The sequence below is a fragment of the Pristiophorus japonicus genome, chromosome 1 (assembly GCF_044704955.1).
Source record: "Pristiophorus japonicus isolate sPriJap1 chromosome 1, sPriJap1.hap1, whole genome shotgun sequence".
NCBI classification, from domain to species: domain Eukaryota; kingdom Metazoa; phylum Chordata; class Chondrichthyes; family Pristiophoridae; genus Pristiophorus; species Pristiophorus japonicus.
Window position 1 is genome coordinate 405,747,330 of NC_091977.1, and position 18,659 is coordinate 405,765,988.

General features: G+C 45.7%; 1 protein-coding gene across 4 annotated transcripts in view; it reads right to left on the bottom strand.

Moving 5' to 3' along the window:
- The window catches only part of LOC139275003 (sodium/potassium-transporting ATPase subunit beta-1-interacting protein 3), a 792,762-nt gene extending 780,437 nt beyond the window's left edge, over positions 1–12,325 (bottom strand). For all 4 annotated transcript variants that reach the window (XM_070891862.1, XM_070891853.1, XM_070891869.1 and 1 more), the window contains exon 1: positions 12,035–12,325. In XM_070891862.1, coding sequence (XP_070747963.1) covers positions 12,035–12,088 — 54 coding nt within the window. In that variant the 5' untranslated portion in view covers positions 12,089–12,325. The remainder of the gene's footprint in view (positions 1–12,034) is intronic.
- Positions 12,326–18,659: the final 6,334 nt, after the last annotated feature.

Sequence of the window (18,659 nt, forward strand, 5' to 3'; positions counted from 1 at the left end):
GCACTCTTCCAACTTTTGTGGCAGAATCATGGGAGAGAAGGATCAAAGCAGTCGACCTCGAGGACAGAGGCAAGATGGCGACCCTGCTGCAGCGAGGTGCAGTGTGGTGTGGCAGGGTTCTCTTAAAGGAGACCTGCAACCAACTGAACTTAAAGAGACATTGTATGCATGGCAATCAATGTAACGAACCGATTAAGAATGTAAAGAACAAAATATTGCGAGATGTCGGGAATAGAGTGTCCCCAAAAGTAGCAAGCCAGCGACCTCAGGAGGGTGAAGGCACTGATCCTGATACCCTGCCCCAGGTCTATCCCACGCGGCAGGCACCTGATGGCACTATTCGTCACAGACCTGGAAACGAAAACGGCGCCAATACGTGCAGTCGGCCGGCGTTGCCCACCACCCGGGTGGAGACGGCGCAGCCCCCAGACCCAGCCGCCACCTCGGCCATGTCCGGGAGCGAAAGGTCAGAACCAACGAGTTCCCCAAATGGGACCTGGAACAGCCAGGTTCCTAACACCGTTAGAGAGCAGGCAGAAGATTTTGCAGCCCTCAAAGGAGGACAGGGAGGCCATACACATCTGTGGCTCTGTCCACCACTAGGCAACGGCAAAGGCCCTGAGTCCTGGCCCTGAGTCGCTAGCAAGGGGCGCAGCACCACCATCAGACAACTAGAACCACGTGCGGTTGCTTTGGAACTAGTGTCCTCACATTCCTGTACTGCTACCTCAGTACTGACCATGACTGAACCATGAATGCAATCTACCCCATCCTGGCGCATAACCGTAAAATGTAACAAGTGTAAGTCACTGAACCAAGGTGTCACAATACAAACTGTAAAAACAAATGTTTTTTTCTTCCTTTCTTTTTACTTGCACTGTGTCTGATCCTGTATGTTAATGTAACGGGCCAGCTGCATGATCTCGCTGTGGGGTGGGGGGGACGGGGAAATGGATGTATGTAGCCATGGACACACACATGGATCACACCCAGAACCCACTGGAACCTCCATTGCATCATCGAACCATCCAAACTGGTAACCTCTACCCAACGTTGTGGTAAAAGGACTTGGGGTTTAACGGGGAGAGAGCCAAGCCAAAGCACAGTCAAGGTGCAAGGGCTATTGGCACTTAAGTCTGGGGAGAACTAAGCCAGAACGTATAGTGCAAAGGTAATTGGCACAAAGGACTTGGGGGAGAGTGATGTTGTGTATGCAGACTATAGATGTGCTCTCTGTGTGGTTGCTATATGGTTGCATGGGATGGAGACTTGTTTACCTGGTGTATTATCAATAAGATTTGCACTGTGTATATACATGCTGGCACCACTAGAGGGTGTAACTGGTGGAGGCCAGGGTTTCCTGCCCTGGTGGCAGGAGTTGTATAACAGGGGAGTCACCATATGGCTGCCTCACTCTGGAGTTTGGAATAAAGGACCAAGGTCACTACAGTTTGAGTACAACACATTGCTTCGTGGAGTCATTCATAGGTACATTACAGACATAATACATAGGAACAGGAGTAGGCCATTCAGCCCCTCGTGATTGTTCTGTCATTCAATGAGTTCATTGCTGATCTGCGACCTAACTCCACATAACTCCATATGTGCCTTTGGCCCTTATCCCTTAATACCTTTGGTTAACAAAAACCGAACAATCTCAGAATTAAAATTAACAATTGATATAGCATCAATTGCCATGTGCAGAAGAGAGTTCCAAATTGCTACCACCCTGCAGGCCCGAAATTGGTGGATATACTGCCCTCTAGCGCCTGTGTACCGCCCAAAAATGCAATTTTCGTCAAAAAACACCTACATACTGCCGACATATCGCCCGGCGGAAAATTCATCAGTGACATACCGCCGGGCAGTATGTACACTGCCCGCCCATGCAGACCACCAACATAATGCCCAAAAGTGCAAAATTCGTGACTTACCACCGACATACTACCGGAGCTGCATACCGTCCTGGAGAAGGTGCTTTTAAGTCGATTTTAAGTGGGCGGTTACACAGAGCTGACAGGTTTGTTTGATCTTTATAGTTCTACAGTTTAATGTATTTTTAAATGGATAGTAGTAAGGCAATAATATAAATGTTCTAATAAAGCCTTACTACTCCTTTATTAATTAATAAAAATGTTAGTGTCTCTCACCCCCCCAGTCTCTCCCACACCCCAGTCTCGCTCACTCCCTGCAGTCTCTTCCCTCCCCCCACCCCCCCACAATGATCTCTCCCCCCCCTCAGCGATCTCTCGCCCCTCACAGCGATCTCTCGCTCCCCACAGCGATCTCCCCCCTCCCCCCACCACACGCTCTCAGGCTGGCAGTCTCTGGCCTCTCGTCGCTGCCTCTCGTGGGGCAGAGCTTCACAGCAGCATATACTTGCACACAACCCGGGAGCCGAAGATTCCCGAGTCAAAAGGCCTCTCCGTTGCACACCGCCGGCTGCACTCCGCTCCCACCCACTGCATTCCACTTGGCTTACAGCAAAGAAAAATTTGATGAGATTTCCACCTACTCCGCCCCAGCGGTACCGGGCGGTAAGAACCGACGCACCGCCCGCGGACCGCCGAAAAACGGGCGGACCATGTGTTTGACCAATTTCGGCCCCTTTGTGTGTAGAAATGTTTCCTAATTTCACTTGCAAAAGGTCTGGTTCTAATGTTTAGACTATGCCTTCTACTGCTAGAATCCCCAACCAGCGGAAATAGTTTCTCTCTATCTATCCTATCTGTTCCCCTTAATATCTTGAAAACTTCGATCAGATCATCCCTTAACCGTCTAAATTCCATGGAATACAACCCTAATTTGTGTAATCGCTCCTCGTAACTTAACCCTTGAAATCCAGGTATCATTCTGGTTAACCTATACTGTACTCCCATCAACGCCAATATATCCTTCCTGATATGCAAATACATGGCAGATGAAGTATAATATGGATAAATGTGAGGTTATCCACTTTGGTGGTAAAAACAGAGAGACAGACTATTATCTGAATGGTGACAGATTAGGAAAAGGGGAGGTGCAACGAGACCTGGGTGTCATGGTACATCAGTCACTGAAGGTTGGCATGCAGGTACAGCAGGCGGTTAAGAAAGCAAATGGCATGTTGGCCTTCATAGCGAAGGGATTTGAGTACAGGGGCAGGGAGGTGTTGCTACAGTTGTACAGGGCCTTGGTGAGGCCACACTTGGAGTATTGTGTACAGGTTTGGTCTCCTAACTTGAGGAAGGACGTTCTTGCTATTGAGGGAGTGCAGCGAAGGTTCACCAGACTGATTCCGGGGATGGTGGGACTGACATATCAAGAAAGACTGGATCAACTGGGCTTGTATTCACTGGGGTTCAGACGAATGAGAGGGGATCTCATAGAAACGTTTAAAATTCTGACGGGTTTAGACAGGGTAGATGCAGGAAGAATGTTCCCAATGTTGGGGAAGTCCAGAACCAGGGGTCACAGTCTAAGGATAAGGGGTAAGCCATTTAGGACCGAGATGAGGAGAAACTTCTTCACCCAGAGAGTGGTGAACATGTGGAATTCTCTACCAGAGAAAGTTGTTGAGGCCAATTCACTAAATATATTCAAGAAGGAGTTAGATGTAGTCCTTACTATTAGGGGGATCAAGGGGTATGGCAAGAAAGCAGGAAGGGGGTACTGAAGTTGCATGTTCAGCCATGAACTCATTGAATGGCGGGGCAGGCTCAAAGGGCCGAATGGCCTACTCCTGCACCTGTTTTCTATGTTTCTATGTTTCTATGCTCAGAACTGCTCACAGTACTCCAGGTGTGGCCTAGCCAGGGTTTTGTATAGCTGTAACATAAACAGTGATTACAGTTCAAAAGTACTTAATTAACTATGAGGCTCTTTGGAATGCCCTGAGGACATGGAAGGCACAAAATGAGAATCCAAAAGGCTGAGTCATGCTTAACTAATCTAATAGAATTCTTTGAAGAGGTAATGGAAAGGATAGACAAGGGTAATGTAGTAGATGTCATATATTTGGATTTTCAAAAAGCCTTCGATAAGATATCACACAGTAGGCTCATGACAACTGTTAGGGCATGTAGAGTCAGGGGACAAATGGCTGAATGGAAAGCCAATTGGCTAAAAAAAATAGAAAGCAGAGATTGGGGTAAAGGGTAATTAATCAGATTGGAGGAAGGTAGAAAGCAGTGTTCTATAAGGATCAGTGCTGGCACCACAGTTATTCATAATTTACATTAATGCTTTGGAATTAGGAACAAGTAACTCAATATCAAAATTTGTAGCCAACACTGAGGAAGAATGCAACATAATACAAGAAGACAGTGGAAACTTGCAGACTGGGTAGCTAAGTGGTAAATCAACTTTAACATCGATAAATGTGAGGTGATGCCCTTTGGTAGGAAAAACAGAAACCTAACCTACATCTTAGAAAATAAGAAACTGAATGGGGTAGAAGAGCAAAGGGATCTAGGGATGCAGATGAGCAAGTCGTTAAAAGCAGCATCACAGGTCTGCAAAGCAATTAAAAATGCTAACAAAGCACTGAGATTTATTTCTGGGGGTATAGAATTCACAAGTAGTGAAGTTATGTTAAACTTGTATAGGATCCTGGTCAGACAGCACTTTGTGCACAGTTCTGGTCTCCATATTATAAAAGGACATAGAAGCACGAAAGAAAGTGCAAAGAAGATTTACAAGATCGCTACCAGAATTAAGAGATTACAGCTATCAGGAATGATTAAACAGGTTGGGGCCTTTTTCTTTAGACTTAGAGGTGACCTGATAAAGGTCTTTAAAATTATGAATGGGTTGGACAGGGTAGATGTGGAGAGAATGTCTCCACTTGTGGGAGAATTCAAAACTAGGGACTATAAATACAAGATAGTTAATAATAAGTCTAATAGGGAAATAAGAAATCGTTTTTTTACTCAGAGAATGGTTAGAATGTAGAACTCACTACTACAGGAAGTGGTTGAGGCAAATAGATTAGATGCTTTCAAAAGAAAATTAGACGAGCACATGAGATAAAAAGGGATAGAAAGATATGCTGGAAGGTTAAAATGAGGTAGATGGAATGGTAGGAGACTCATGTGGAGTATAAACACCAGCACAGACTTATTGGGCTGAATGGCCCATTTCAGTGCTGTGAATCCTATGTAATTCTATGTAAATTGTTCCTCAGGCATACCTAATCTTGCAATTTTCTAATTAAATAGTTACCAGGATAAATTACAGAGTTGGGAAAAAGAGCCATATGATTTTATTTTGAAAGACACGGATTAATCAAGTACAGTCAGCAAGGATCTGTTAAGGGAAGGTCGTGTCTGACTAACTTGATTACATTTTTTGAGGAGGTACCAAGGAGGCTCAATAAGGGTAGTGTATTTGATGTAGTGTATTTGGATTTTAGCAAAGCTTTTGATAAGGTGTCACATGGTAGACTGGTCACGAAAGTAATAGCCTATGGGATCCAGGGCAAAGTGACAAGTTGGATCCAAAATTGGCTCAGAGGTAGGAAACAAAGGGTAATGGTTGATGGATGTTTTTATGACTGGAAGAATGTTTCCAGTGGGGTTCCGCAGGGCTCAGTACTAGGTCCCTTGCTTTTTGTGGTATATATTCAATGATTTAGACTTGAATATAGGGGGTATGATTAAAAAATTTGCAGATGATACTAAAAGCTGTAGACTACAGGAAGATATCAATGATCTGCTCAGGTGGGCAGAACAGTGGCAAATGGAATTCAATCCAGAGAAATGTGAGGTAATGCATTTGGGGAGGGCTAACAAGGCAAGGGAATACACATTAAATGGTAGGACACTGAGAAGTGTAGAGAAACAAAGGGACCTTGGAGTGCACATCTGCAGATCCCTGATGGTAGCAAGCCAGGTAAATAAAGTTGTTAGGAAGGCATACGGAATACTTGCCTTTATTAACCAAGGCATAGAATACTAGAGCAGGGTGGTTATGCTTGAACTGTATAAAACACTTGTTAGGCCACATCTAGAGTACTGCATGCAGTAATGGTCACCACATTACAGGAAAGATGTGATTGCACTAGAGAGAGCATAGAGGAGATTTATGAGGATGTTGCCTGGACTGGAGAATATTAGCTATGAGGAATGATTGGATAGGCTGTGTTTTTTTGCTTTGGAACAGAGGAGGCTGAGGGGAGACCTTATTGAGGTGTATAAAATTGTGAGGGGCCTGAATAGAGTGGGTAGGAAGGACCTATTTCCCTTAGCAGAGGGGTCAATGACCAGGGGGCATAGATTTCAAGTAATTGGTACAAGGTTTAGATGGGATTTGAGGGGGAATTTTTTCACCCAGAGGGTGGTGGGGGTCTGAAACTCACTGCCTGAAAGTGGTACAGGCAGAAACCCTCATCACATTTAAAAAGTACTTGGATATGCACTTGAAGTTCCATAACCTACAAGTCTACAGACCAAGAGCTGGAAAGTGGGATTAGGCTGGATAGCTCTTTGTTGGCTGACGCGGACACAATGGGCCGAAATTGCCTCCGTCCATGCTGTAAATTTCTATGATTGTATGATTCTATGACTAGATACCATTTTGGTCACCCTCCTCTGGACCTTTCAAACAGCCTTAAAATCCCCCAAAAGGTGCAAGGACCAAAACTGGACACAACATTCCAAGTGTGCAACAGTTTACAGGGGCTTCAGTACATCTTGGATTACCTGTCTATCCTCTTGGTAGAACAGTACAGAAAATCGAAGAAGTTTTGAAAGAAATATTTTTGTTTAATAAGTAGTACCAACAACATCATCATAGATCTGAATTGGCAGAGTTATTGAGATCTATGTTGGAACAGAAATTAAGTTACACAGATGAAATAATAGCCTCTAAACAGGGTGAAATTACACTATGCTATATTAAATTAGCATACAGACACATTAATATGTTCAAATTATTTTTTTCCAGTTGTTATTTTAACAAAGATATTAAATAGTTTATGACCTAACATGATTTCAACACATAAATGTTATATTTTATGACTTTTTCCATTCAACAAGGTAAAGGATGTCCATAGTGAATAATGGAACATTTTACCATTCGGATCCGGAGAGCCAATAACAAGACAAATAAAACAAAGCACTGGCTAGATGCAAAGAAGAATTCTTAGCCTAAACAAATGCATTAACCCTAACCAGGCATCCTTATGCCCTAAATTTTAAACCTGTTGATTTATTACAATTTGTGGATCATTTTCTGTTCTCGAACTCCATCCAGTAGACTCCACAATCTCAATCCACACTTATAACTGGCACAAAGAGATGATTTTAATTTCTTTCCAAGTCCAAAAGTGAAAATACAGCACTGTAACCCACTATGCCTTCCAGTCCCTTCTCCTAGTTTAATATTAATTCAGCTTTGTTATATGTATGCTGATGACACCCAGCTCTACCTCACTATCACGTCTCTTGACCCCTTCTCGGTCTCTACATTGTCAGACTGCTTATCCGACATCCAGTTCTGGATGAGCAGAAATTTTCTCCAATTGAATATTGGGAAGACTGAAGCCATTATTTTCGGTCCTCACCACAAACTCCATTCCCTAGATACTGACTCCATCCCTCTCCCCAACTTCTGTCTGAGGTTGAACCAGACTGTACACAACCTTGGTGTCATATTTGACCCTGAAATGAGCTTCCGACCACATATCCTCAGCATAACTAAGACCGCCTATTTACACCTCCGTAACATCGCCCGTCTCTGCCCTTGCCTCAGCTCATCTGTTGCTGAAGCCCTCATCCATGCCTTTGTTACCTCTAGACTTGACTATTCCAACTCACTCCAAATCACTATAATCTTTTCTAGCTCTCTATTAGTTACTATTAAATCATCATCATCATCATCATAGGCAGTCCCTCGGAATCAAGGAAGACTTGCTTCCACTCCTAAAGTGAGTCCTTTGGTGGCTGAACAGTCCAAAGCGAGAGCCACAGACCCTGTCACAGGTGCGACAGACATTCGCCGGGGGAAGGGGTGGGTGGAACTGATTCACCATATTCTCCTTCCGCTGCCTGCGCCTGACCTCTTCACGCTCGCAGTGTTGAGATTCAAAGAGCTTATCGCCCTCCCGAATGAACTTTCTCCATCTAGGTCGGTCTTCGGCCAGAGACTCCCAGGTATCAGTGGTGATGTTGCACTTTACCAGGGAGGCTTTGAGGGTGTCCTTGTAACGTTTCCGCTGCTCACCTTTGGCTCGTTTGCCGTGAAGGAGCTCCACATAGAGCAATTGCTTAGGGAGCCTTGTGTCTGGCATGCGAACTATGTGGCCTGCCCATTGAAGCTGATCGAGTGTGGTCAGTGCTTCAATGCTGGGGATGTTAGCCTGGGCAAGGACATTGATGTTGGTGTGCCTGTCCTCCCAGGGGATTTGCAGGATCTTGTGGAGACATCGTTGGTGATATATCTCCAGCGACTTGAGGTGTCTTCTGTACATCGTCCATACCTCTGATCCATACAGGAGGGTGGTTATTACTACAGCCCTGTAGACCATGAGCTTGGTGGTAGATTTGAGGACCTGGTCTTCGAACACTCTTTTCCTCAGGCAGCCAAAGGCTGCACTGGCGCACTGGAGGCGATGTTGAATCTCCTCATCAATTTCTGCCTTTGTTGATAAAAGGCTCCCGAGGTATGAGAAGTGGTCCACATTGTCGAGGGCCACGCTGTGAATCTTTATGATTGGAGGGCAGTGCTGTGCGGCGGGGACAGGCTGGTGGAGGACCTTTGCCTTACGGATATTAAGCGTAAGGCCCATGCTTTCATATGCCTCAGTGAATACATCGACTATATCCTGGAGTTCAGCCTCAGAATGTGCGCAGAGACAGGCGTCGTCCGCGTACCACAGCTCAACGACAGAGGTTGGGGTGATCTTGGACCTGGCCTGGAGACGGCATAGGTTAAACAGCTTCCCACTGGTTCTGTAGCTTAGTTCGACTCAAGCGGGGAGCTTGTTGACTGTGAGATGGAGCATCTCATAGAGATCTCAGAGATGCAGTGATCGTGACCATCTTTAAAAAGGGGGACAAGTCCGACTGCAGCAACTACAGGGGAATCTCCCTGCTATCAGCCACTGGGAAGGTTGTCGCTGGAGTTCTCCTCAACCGTCTTCTCCCTGTGGCCGAGGAACTCCTCCCGGAATCACAGCGCGGATTTCATCCCCTACGGGGCACAACAGACATGATCTTTGCAGCGCGATAGCTGCGGGAAAATTGCAGGGTGCAGCACCAGCCCTTATACATGGCCTTTTTCGATCTTACAAAGGCCTTTGACACTGTCAACCGTGAGAGCTTATGGAGTGTCCTCCTCCGTTTTGGATGCCCCCAAAAGTTTGTCAACATCTTTCGCCTGCTCCATGATGACATGCAGGCCGTGATCCTTACCAGCGGTTCCATTACAGACCCAATCCACGTCCGGACCGGGGTCAAACAGGCCTGCGTCATCACTCCAACCCTCTTCTCAATCTTCCTCGCTGCCACTATTAAATAGCTCACATTCCGAGGGTGTTTGGTGTGCTTGTGAAAGTAGACATATGTCTCCCATTATTAGAATTGAATCCCACATTAAAAATGAACTCTCACCTGAAAGCTCCCTGTCATTCAGCCACCAATACAGCTGCTCATGGCAGAGAAAATAAATGGAAAATAAAAGCTTTAAAGAGACCATAGGAATAAATTTACCAATCACAAAGTGATTTATAAATAAAACGGATGATAAAATGTACAGAATGTAAAGAACAATTCATTTTAAACTGAAGGTAGAGATTCCTAATCAGCTCAGTGCATTAGTACAGGAACATGATGTGACACTGAGCCACACTGATCAGAAAAATCAGGTTCACCTCTGGTCTGTGCTGTGTTAGCTAATCTCAACCCGGATGATAATCGGGACCAATTGGTTACAAAGTACTTCTGAGACAAAGAGGAGAAAATATGAGCCAGGGTTCCTATTCGTGCTCACATTTCATGATTCCCTGCTGGAAGCTGTGCATGAGCACATAACAGGTTCAGTTGTGATGCTCCCCGTGCTGAGTCAACTGCCACACATAAAGAATGGTCACTTGGGTGAAGTATAGGTTGGTTGTTGGTGTCTATAGACACTTACCCCAGCATGATTCAGCAACTTCAGGAAACCAGGGATTTAAATTACAGGGGTGGGAGGAAAAAGGGAGGAAAAAAACAACAAAAAGCTTTTGGCAATGGTATCTGTTGAAAAGGGATTTATATTTATGTTTTTTATGTTTATATTTTGACAAGTGACTTGGGTCGAGTAATGTCAGCTTTTGAGTCCTGTATATCATACCAATAATACAAACCTATCCTATAATTTCAAATATTAATAATGTTGCTGGGTTTGTCCCTATATATATAGAGCTGCACTATTAGTCATTGTACCGTTGTGTTAGAAACCTATTAGAATCAATTAATAATCCGGGCTTGAGGCAGTTAGGTCTTGAAACGGTTCACTTCTCAGCTCATAAGATCCTAATATATTCACTGGAAGCCTGCATCATAGAGATAACCGAACAAAAAGGGAGCCAGGATTCAGCTCCGAGCTCTCTTAAAGTAAGCAATTTTTAACGTAAAGGATATAATCTTTTTCTAAATATTTAGGCAGACGAAAATATATATAATCTGAGCGTCAGATTACTATGGTACAAACGCTCAAAAACCATTATGCACTTTTGGTCTGAGCATCCCAGGTGCAAAACACATTAGCAGGGCTACACTGCACCTGCTTATAGTGCTCCCACCAGCAGGCATTCGGCATGCAATCACTGCCTTTGTCAGTTGCATTATCCATCCAGTTCTGTTTCATTTTATTCACGAGTAGCCAGATGCTTCCTCTCCTTAAAAAAAATCAATACAGTGGCAAGCATCCTGCATCTAACACATTATTTAGCCAACAATTATTCCATTTTAATTCTCGGTTTCCGAAAAAGTGTTCTTTCTGCTCAGAACAAACCTTTGTTCTGTTACTATGTTGCTCGATGCACTTAGTGCTTCAACGATGTACACTACGAAAATGACCAAATACAAAAATAGATGTTATTTCAATTCACAGTACAGCTTACAGGATCCGATTTAAACACACACACACCCTCAAGATCCAACCCGATTTCTGCAACTATATTGAAAAGATAATTTCACTTCAGGCTGTATCCGCCTTGTTTAATGATTGTTCTTTGACTGTACAATCATTTGGGTCTAGTGAGATTATTTAATGCTCAAAATGTGCAATGAGACTGCTGATTCCCAACACTCGGCTCCGCCGACCACGTTTGTTACTCCCGGTCGCCTCATCTCAAAAATGAGCACAGGCTGGCTAATGTATAGCTCTGTATATTTGTCTCAATGATGTTGATGTGTGGTTTGAGGCCAACAGTTTGCCGGTCATTGCCAGTATGCTGGCGGGTTTAAGTGATGTCAGAAAGGAGATTACGAGAGCCCCACGATGTTAATCCAAAAACAATAGTTGGACGGCAGCAGACCTCGGCACACTGAACTGTCAGCCCCTTTCAGAGCACCGATATCAAATGCAAAAGACCGATGGAAAGCAAGCACGATTTTTATTCCATCGTCATACCACACAGACAACAAGCAAACAGACCGCGATTAAATACAACAAAGAGACGGTAGGATAGAGAGACCAAAAGAAAGACACCCCGAGAAAGGTACTTGGTGTACGAGGCGTCAGGTTACTAGATACATATCTGAAACCAGGTGCACTGTCATTTATGTTTAACGTTGATGTGTACCAACATTCAAGATATGATTGAAACTCATCAAACATCGGATTGCATCAAATATATTTATTACCCAAGTGGCACACTCGATCCTACCGTGTACTCAGGAAGCACTGATACGGTTTTAAAGAAATAATCGCTTGTGTTTATTTTTCTTTGTCGCTAATAAATCTAAAATACATAAATCCTTTCAATAGTGGGAGCACCAAACGACCCAGATCGTGTTTAAGCAATGATCACATCATAAGCAAGTCCAATGAGTCGGGGTGTAATACTCACCAGCTGTAAAGTACAGAGGAATATTAAAGTACATCGACCTGTGCAGCAACCCATTCCAGCCAGAGAAAAGTCTCGGAGCAAGAATCTGATGGGGTTTTCCCTACACCGGCTGAGTCGGAACCAGCGAGTCTGATCAACAGAATGAAGAAGCTGTTGTAAGCTGACACTCCATATACACGGCACAAATAATGGAGAATAAATACAGGGAAGCTAATACAATCCAACAGCGCTGGGAACGGGACGGATGAGAAGTCTCTTTCTCTCTGTTCGAATCCCCTCTTACTTGCTGTGCGATTGCGAAGCCCGATCACTTGCTGGAGAAGCTTTAATATGAAAGGGAAAGATGGTATAGCCAGGGTTAATGGGCTGGGTCAGAGAAAGTTGAATTGAGTTGGTGAGATTTTCTGAAACGTGACTCGTCAGGACGCGCTGGGCGGGGCTGCTCCTTGCCAAATATGATTAATAGGGAAAGCAGAGGGGTTCGTGTAACCTGCAGAGTTGGAAACGCGGGGTTGGCAAGGGTCGGGAGATTCTTGGGGACAGACGACCAGGAAAATATTGGGGATGGGGAGTAGTTGAGAACTTGTGGAAGGGCGGGATGGGGAGAAGATTTGATGTTATGTAGGGTGCTGGTTAATGTTGGGCATCATGACTAAGGGAACATTGAAACAATGATCGGTTTTGATAGGTTGGCAGGCGCTCAGCCATTTCCATGTAAGTGATAATTGGTTCAGAAATGTCAATAGAGTAGATTTACTCTATAGCCTCGGGCACTAGTTTAATCTAGATCTAAGGGGGTGACGCTGGTAGGTAATATGCGATCGGGTGAATAGTTAGTTCCAGTGACGATGGTTTATAAATGTTATCGATCAGTGGATGTGAACGACTGTCAGGAGTTCCCTTGGTGCTTCTTCTGACCACCCCGCTGCTCCCCCCACCCGCTCAATCCGCGGGAATCAAAAATCACACAGAATATAATACGTTTAAAGCCTTAAGTATTGTTACAAGAAATAATAAAGCAGGTTTAGTAAAGTTCGGAACCTATTGCAATGCTCCAGTGGATTACAGGCGAGTTCTTCCTGTGGGAGCAGTGCTGCTGTGTACTCTGGTTGAGTGTGTGTTGATGAAAACAGGGACACTGTAAATTGGCTCATGTTGTCCGCAACGAGAATTCTTAAACCCCAATCAGGGGAAACGAGATGCTAGCGTATAAGAATCGGATTAATGAGAAAAAAGGAAAGCACCTCATCACATCCTCAGCACATCACAGGCTACTTCACATTTCCTTGGCTGTTGGGACGGTTTTCTACGTTAAAGGCACGACATAAATGCAAGTTGCTGTTATGCAGACAACACACAACGGCCTGTTTGCAAACAGCTCGATCCCACAAACAGAGCTGTCATGTATCCTACATGGCTACTGTTTCTACTATCACAAGGTGTGCCACCAGAGGGTACAGCAGTGGGAGACTTGTAGGTTACCTGTACAGGTGTGCCTGGCCTAGTATAACAGGCAGGCCACCAGGTGTGATCCTCATTCTGGAGTTATCAATAAAGGACTAAGGTCACTATAGTTCAAGTACAACAGATTGCCTCGTGGAGTCATTATCAGAGGATCCAAGGACATAACAATTGGTGATGAGATTACGGACTTTCACGCAAAAATGGCTACCCTTGGTACGTTGCAGCAGTTCACCGATGGTGATGATTGGAACGCCTTTGTGGAGAGGCTCGACCATTTCTTCACAGCAAACGACCTGGCAGGAGACAACCCGGCCACACTGGCTGGCAAGCGCAGAGCTATCCTGCTAACCAGTTGTTGGCCCACCGTCTATGGCCTCGTCAGGGACTTGCTGGCACCAGTGAAGACAATGACCAACATGTACGAGGAGGGAGCAACTCAAGCCCAAGGAGAACAGCCAGATACTGGTTCTACACCCACCGATGGCCCGAAGGGCAGGAAATCGCTAAATACGCTGCAGACAGAGGCTGGCGGCACCGTGTGATTTTAGCGACCGCCTCACCGAAGCGCTGCGGGACATTTTTGTCATCAGAATCAGCCATGAGGGTCTTCTTCATAAGCTACTGTCGACAGATACCACAGTCACACTGCAGAAGGCCATCTCTGTGAGCCAGGCATTCATGACCTCGACCTGCGGCTCTAGGCAGATGACTCACCCTCAAACTCAAACCTGGCAATTACTGTGCACTGAGTGGCATCTTTTAGAGGCGGGACTGTAGAACGCGAACCTTCTCAGGGAAGGGAGAACACCAGGCCCTCGAGTCCGTTAACTCAGTCCACCGAGGGGGGCTAATCAAGTAGCTCGATGCTGGCATTGCGGAGGGAATCACAGGGCTCACCAGTGCCATTTTAAAGGCTATGTATGCAAAGGTTGCAGCACAAAGGGCCACCTCCAGCGAATGTGTAAGAGAAATATGACTCTGTGTCTGTTATATATGTAAACCTATAAATACCTTGTTTAACCACCAGAGGGCTCATCCCCTGGAGTCCCAAGGGATCACACAATCCCTTGGGAGCATCTGTACACAAGGAGGCCTCACAGGCTGGAGAGGCACTCTGGAGACCTATGATAAAGGACTATGGTCACACATTACTTTAAGCTTACAGTATTTGGTCAGATTCTTTATTCATGACATAACAACTGGCAACGAGATACAGATGACGAACCTCACCGCAACAATGCAGAGAACCATGGGCATCCTGGAGAAATTTTCAGAGGGAGATGATTTGGAAACCTTCGTGGTGCGACTCGACCAATACTTCGTCGCCAACGAGCTGGAAGGAGAAGCAAACACTGCCAAATGAAGGATGATCCTCCTCACAGTTTGCAGGGCACCAACGTATGGACTCATGAAAAATCTGCTCGCTCCAGCGAAACCCACAGACAAGTCATACAATGAGTTGTGCACACTGGTCTGGGAACATCTAAACCCAAAGGAAAGCATTCTGATGACGAGGTATCGGTTCTACACCTACAAGAGGTCTGAAGGCCAGGAAGTGGCGAGCTACATCGCCGAGCTAAGGCACTTTGCAGGACATTGCGAATTTGAAGGACACTTGGAGCACATGCTCAGGGATTTCTTTGTACTTGGCATTGGCCATGAAGTAATACGTCGCAAACTTTTGACTGTAGAGACCACAACCTTGAATAAAGCCATAGCGATAGCCCAGGCGTTCACCCAGTGACAATACCAAAAAAAATCTCTCAGCACACGAATGCTGCTGCAAGTATTGTGAACAAAGTAATGTTGTTTTCGAATCATAAAGTACAGGGCAGGAATCACATGCCTGCAGCTGCACATCCGCAGATGTCTCAAAGTCCACTATCAAGGGTGGTGAATGCAAGGCCATTAACACCTTGTTGGCACTGCAGAGGTGATCATCGTTTCCATTCAAGCTGCTTCAAAGGATACGTTTGCAAGGGCTGTGGAACAATGGGACACCTCCAATGTAAGTGCAGGTGATCTGCAAACCCTGCTAATCCTGCAAACCACTATGTTGCAGAGGAGGATAGATCAACGGTGGATCCCGATGAACCAAAGCCTCAGACTGAGGAGGCAGAGGTATGTGGGGTGCACATATTTACCACAAAGTGTTCCCTGATAATGCTGAAGGTTGAATTAAATGGACTCCCGGTGTCAATGGAGCTGGACACGGGCGCGAGCCAGTCCATAATGAGCAAAAAGACTTTCGATAAATTGTGGTGCAGCAAGGCCTCAAGGCCAGTCCCATTCATACTAAACTGAGAATGTACACAAAGGAACTGATTCCCGTAATCGGCAGTGCTACCGTAAAGATCTCCTATGATGGAGCGGTGCACAATTTGCCACTCTGGGTAGTACCGGGCAATGGCCCCATGCTGTTCAGCAGGAGCTGGCTGGGAAAGATACGCTGGAACTTGGATGACATCTGAGAGCTTTCGTCCGTCGACGACACTTAATGTGCCCAGGTCCTAAACAAGTTCCCCTCGCTGTTCGAACCGGGCATCGGGAAGTTCCAAGGAGCAAAAGTGCAGATCCACTTGATTTCGGGGGCGCGACCCATCCATCACAAGGCGGGAGCGGTACCGTACATGATGAGAGAGAGGGTGGAGATCGAGCTGGACTGGGTGCAATGAGAGGGCATCATTTCGCCGATCGAATTCAACAAGTGGGCCAGTCCAATTGTTCGAGTCCTCAAGGAAGACGGCACCATCAGAATCTGTGGTAATTACAAAGTAACTATCAATCGTTTCTCCCTGCAGGATCAATAACCACTACCAAAGGCAGATGACCTATTTGCGATGCTGGCGGGAAGAAAGACGTTCACAAAGCTGGACTTGATCTCGGCCTACATGACGCAGGAGCTGGAGGAATCATCGAAAGGCCTCACCTGCATCAAGGTCTCTTCATTTACAACAGATGCCCATTTGGGATTTGATCAGCAGCGGCGATATTCCAGAGGAACATGGAAAGCTTGCTGAAGTCGGTCCCGTGCATGGTGGTCTTCTAGGACAACATCTTGGTTACAGATCGGGACACCTTCGAGCACCTGCAGAACCTGGAGGAGGTTCTTAGTCGGCTTAATCGTGTGGGGCTCAGGTTAAAATGCGTGAAATGCATTTTCCTGGCACCTGAAGTGGAGTTCCTGGGGCGAAGAATCGCGGTGGATGGCATTAGGCCCACCGATTCAAAGATGGAGGCAATCAAGAACGCACTGAGACCACAGAACGTGACGGAGCTGCGGTTGTTTCTAGGACTCCTGAACTACTTTGGTAACTTCTTACCAGGTCTTAGCACAGTGTTAGAACCACTGCACTCTTTACTGTGTAAAGGAGATGAATGGGCATGGGGTAAAAGCCAAGAAAATGCCTTTGAGAAAGCTAGGAAACTGTTATGCTCAAACAAATTGCTTGTGTTGTATGATCCATGTAAGCATTTGGTACTAGCATGTGATGCGCCGTCATACAGTGTCCGGTGTGTATTGCAACAAGCTAATGAATCTGGGAAATTGTAACCGGTTGCTTATGCATCCAGAAGTCTGTCTAAGGCTGAGAGGGCCTACAGCATGATCGAAAAAGAAGCGTTAGCGTGTGTTTATGGGGTAAAGAAAATGTATCAATATCTGTTTGGGCTCAAATTTGAATTGGAAACCGACCATAAGCCACTTATATCCCTCTTCTCTGAAAGTAAGATGATAAATATGAATGCATCGGCCAGAATCCAGAGATGTGCGCTCTCGTTGCCTGCATACAACGATGCCATCCGCCACAGGCCAGGCACATAAAACTGTGCCGATGCTCTCAGTAGGCTGCCATTGCCCACCACAGGGGTGGAGATGCCACAGCCCGCAGATTTAGTTATGGTAATGGAAGCATTCGAAAGTGAGCAATCACCTGTTACCGCCTGACAGATTAGAACCTGGACGAGTCAAGACCCCTTACTGTCCTTTGTAAAAAACTGTGTGCTCCACGGGAATTGTTCTAGTGTCCCATTAGAGATGCAGGAAGAAATAAAGTCGTACCAGCAGCACAGAGATGAAATGTCCATATAGGCAGACTGCCTCCTATGGGGTAATCGGATAGTGGTGCCAAAAAAGGGCAGGGACACTTTCATTAGTGAACTCCACAGTACCCACTCAGGCATTGTAAAGATGAAAGTGATAGCCAGATCCCACGTGTGGTGGCCCAGTATCAATGCAGACTTAGAGTCCTGCGTGCACAAATGTAACATATGTTCACAGTTAAGCAATGCACCCAGGAAGGCGCCACTAAGTTTATGGTCTTGGCCCTTCAAACCGTGGTCCAGGGTCCATGTCGACTGTGCAGGCTCATTCTTGGGAAAAATGATCCTTGCGGTTGTAGATGCGTACTCCAAATGGATTGAATGTGAGATAATGTCAGCAAGCACGTCCGCTGCCACCATAGAAAGCCTGCGGGCCATGTTTGCCACGCACGGCCTGCCTGATGTCCTTGTGAGTGACAATGGGTACCGTGCTTCACCAGCGCCAAGCTCAAAGATTTTACGACCCGCAATGGGATCAAACATGTCACATTTAAACCAGCATCCTCCGGTCAGGCAGAGCGAGCAGTGCAAACAGTCAAGCAGAGCTTGAAGAGAGTAACTGAAGGCTCACTGCAGACTCGCCTATCCCGAGTCCTGCTTAGTTACCGCTCAAGACCCCACTCGCTCACTGGAGATCCCCCCCGCTGAAATGCTCATGAAAAGAGTCACTTAAGACAAGGCTCTCGTTAGTCCACCGTGATCTACGCGAACAGGTAGAGAGCAGGCGGCTTCAACAGAATACATATCATGATCGCGAAAATGTGTCACGCAAAATCGAGATTAATGATCCTGTATCTGTGTTACATAGAAACATAGAAAATAGGCGCAGGAGTAGGTCATTCAGCCCTTCGAGCCTTCACCACCATTCAATAAGATCATGGCTCACCATTCACATCAGTACCACTTTCCAGCTTTCTCTCCATACCCCTTGATCCCTTTAGCCGTAAGGGCCCTATCTAACTCTCTCTTGAATATATCCAACAAACTTGCATCAACAACTCTCTGCGGTAGAGAATTCCACAGGTTAACACTCTCTGAGTAAAGAAGTTTCTCCTCATCT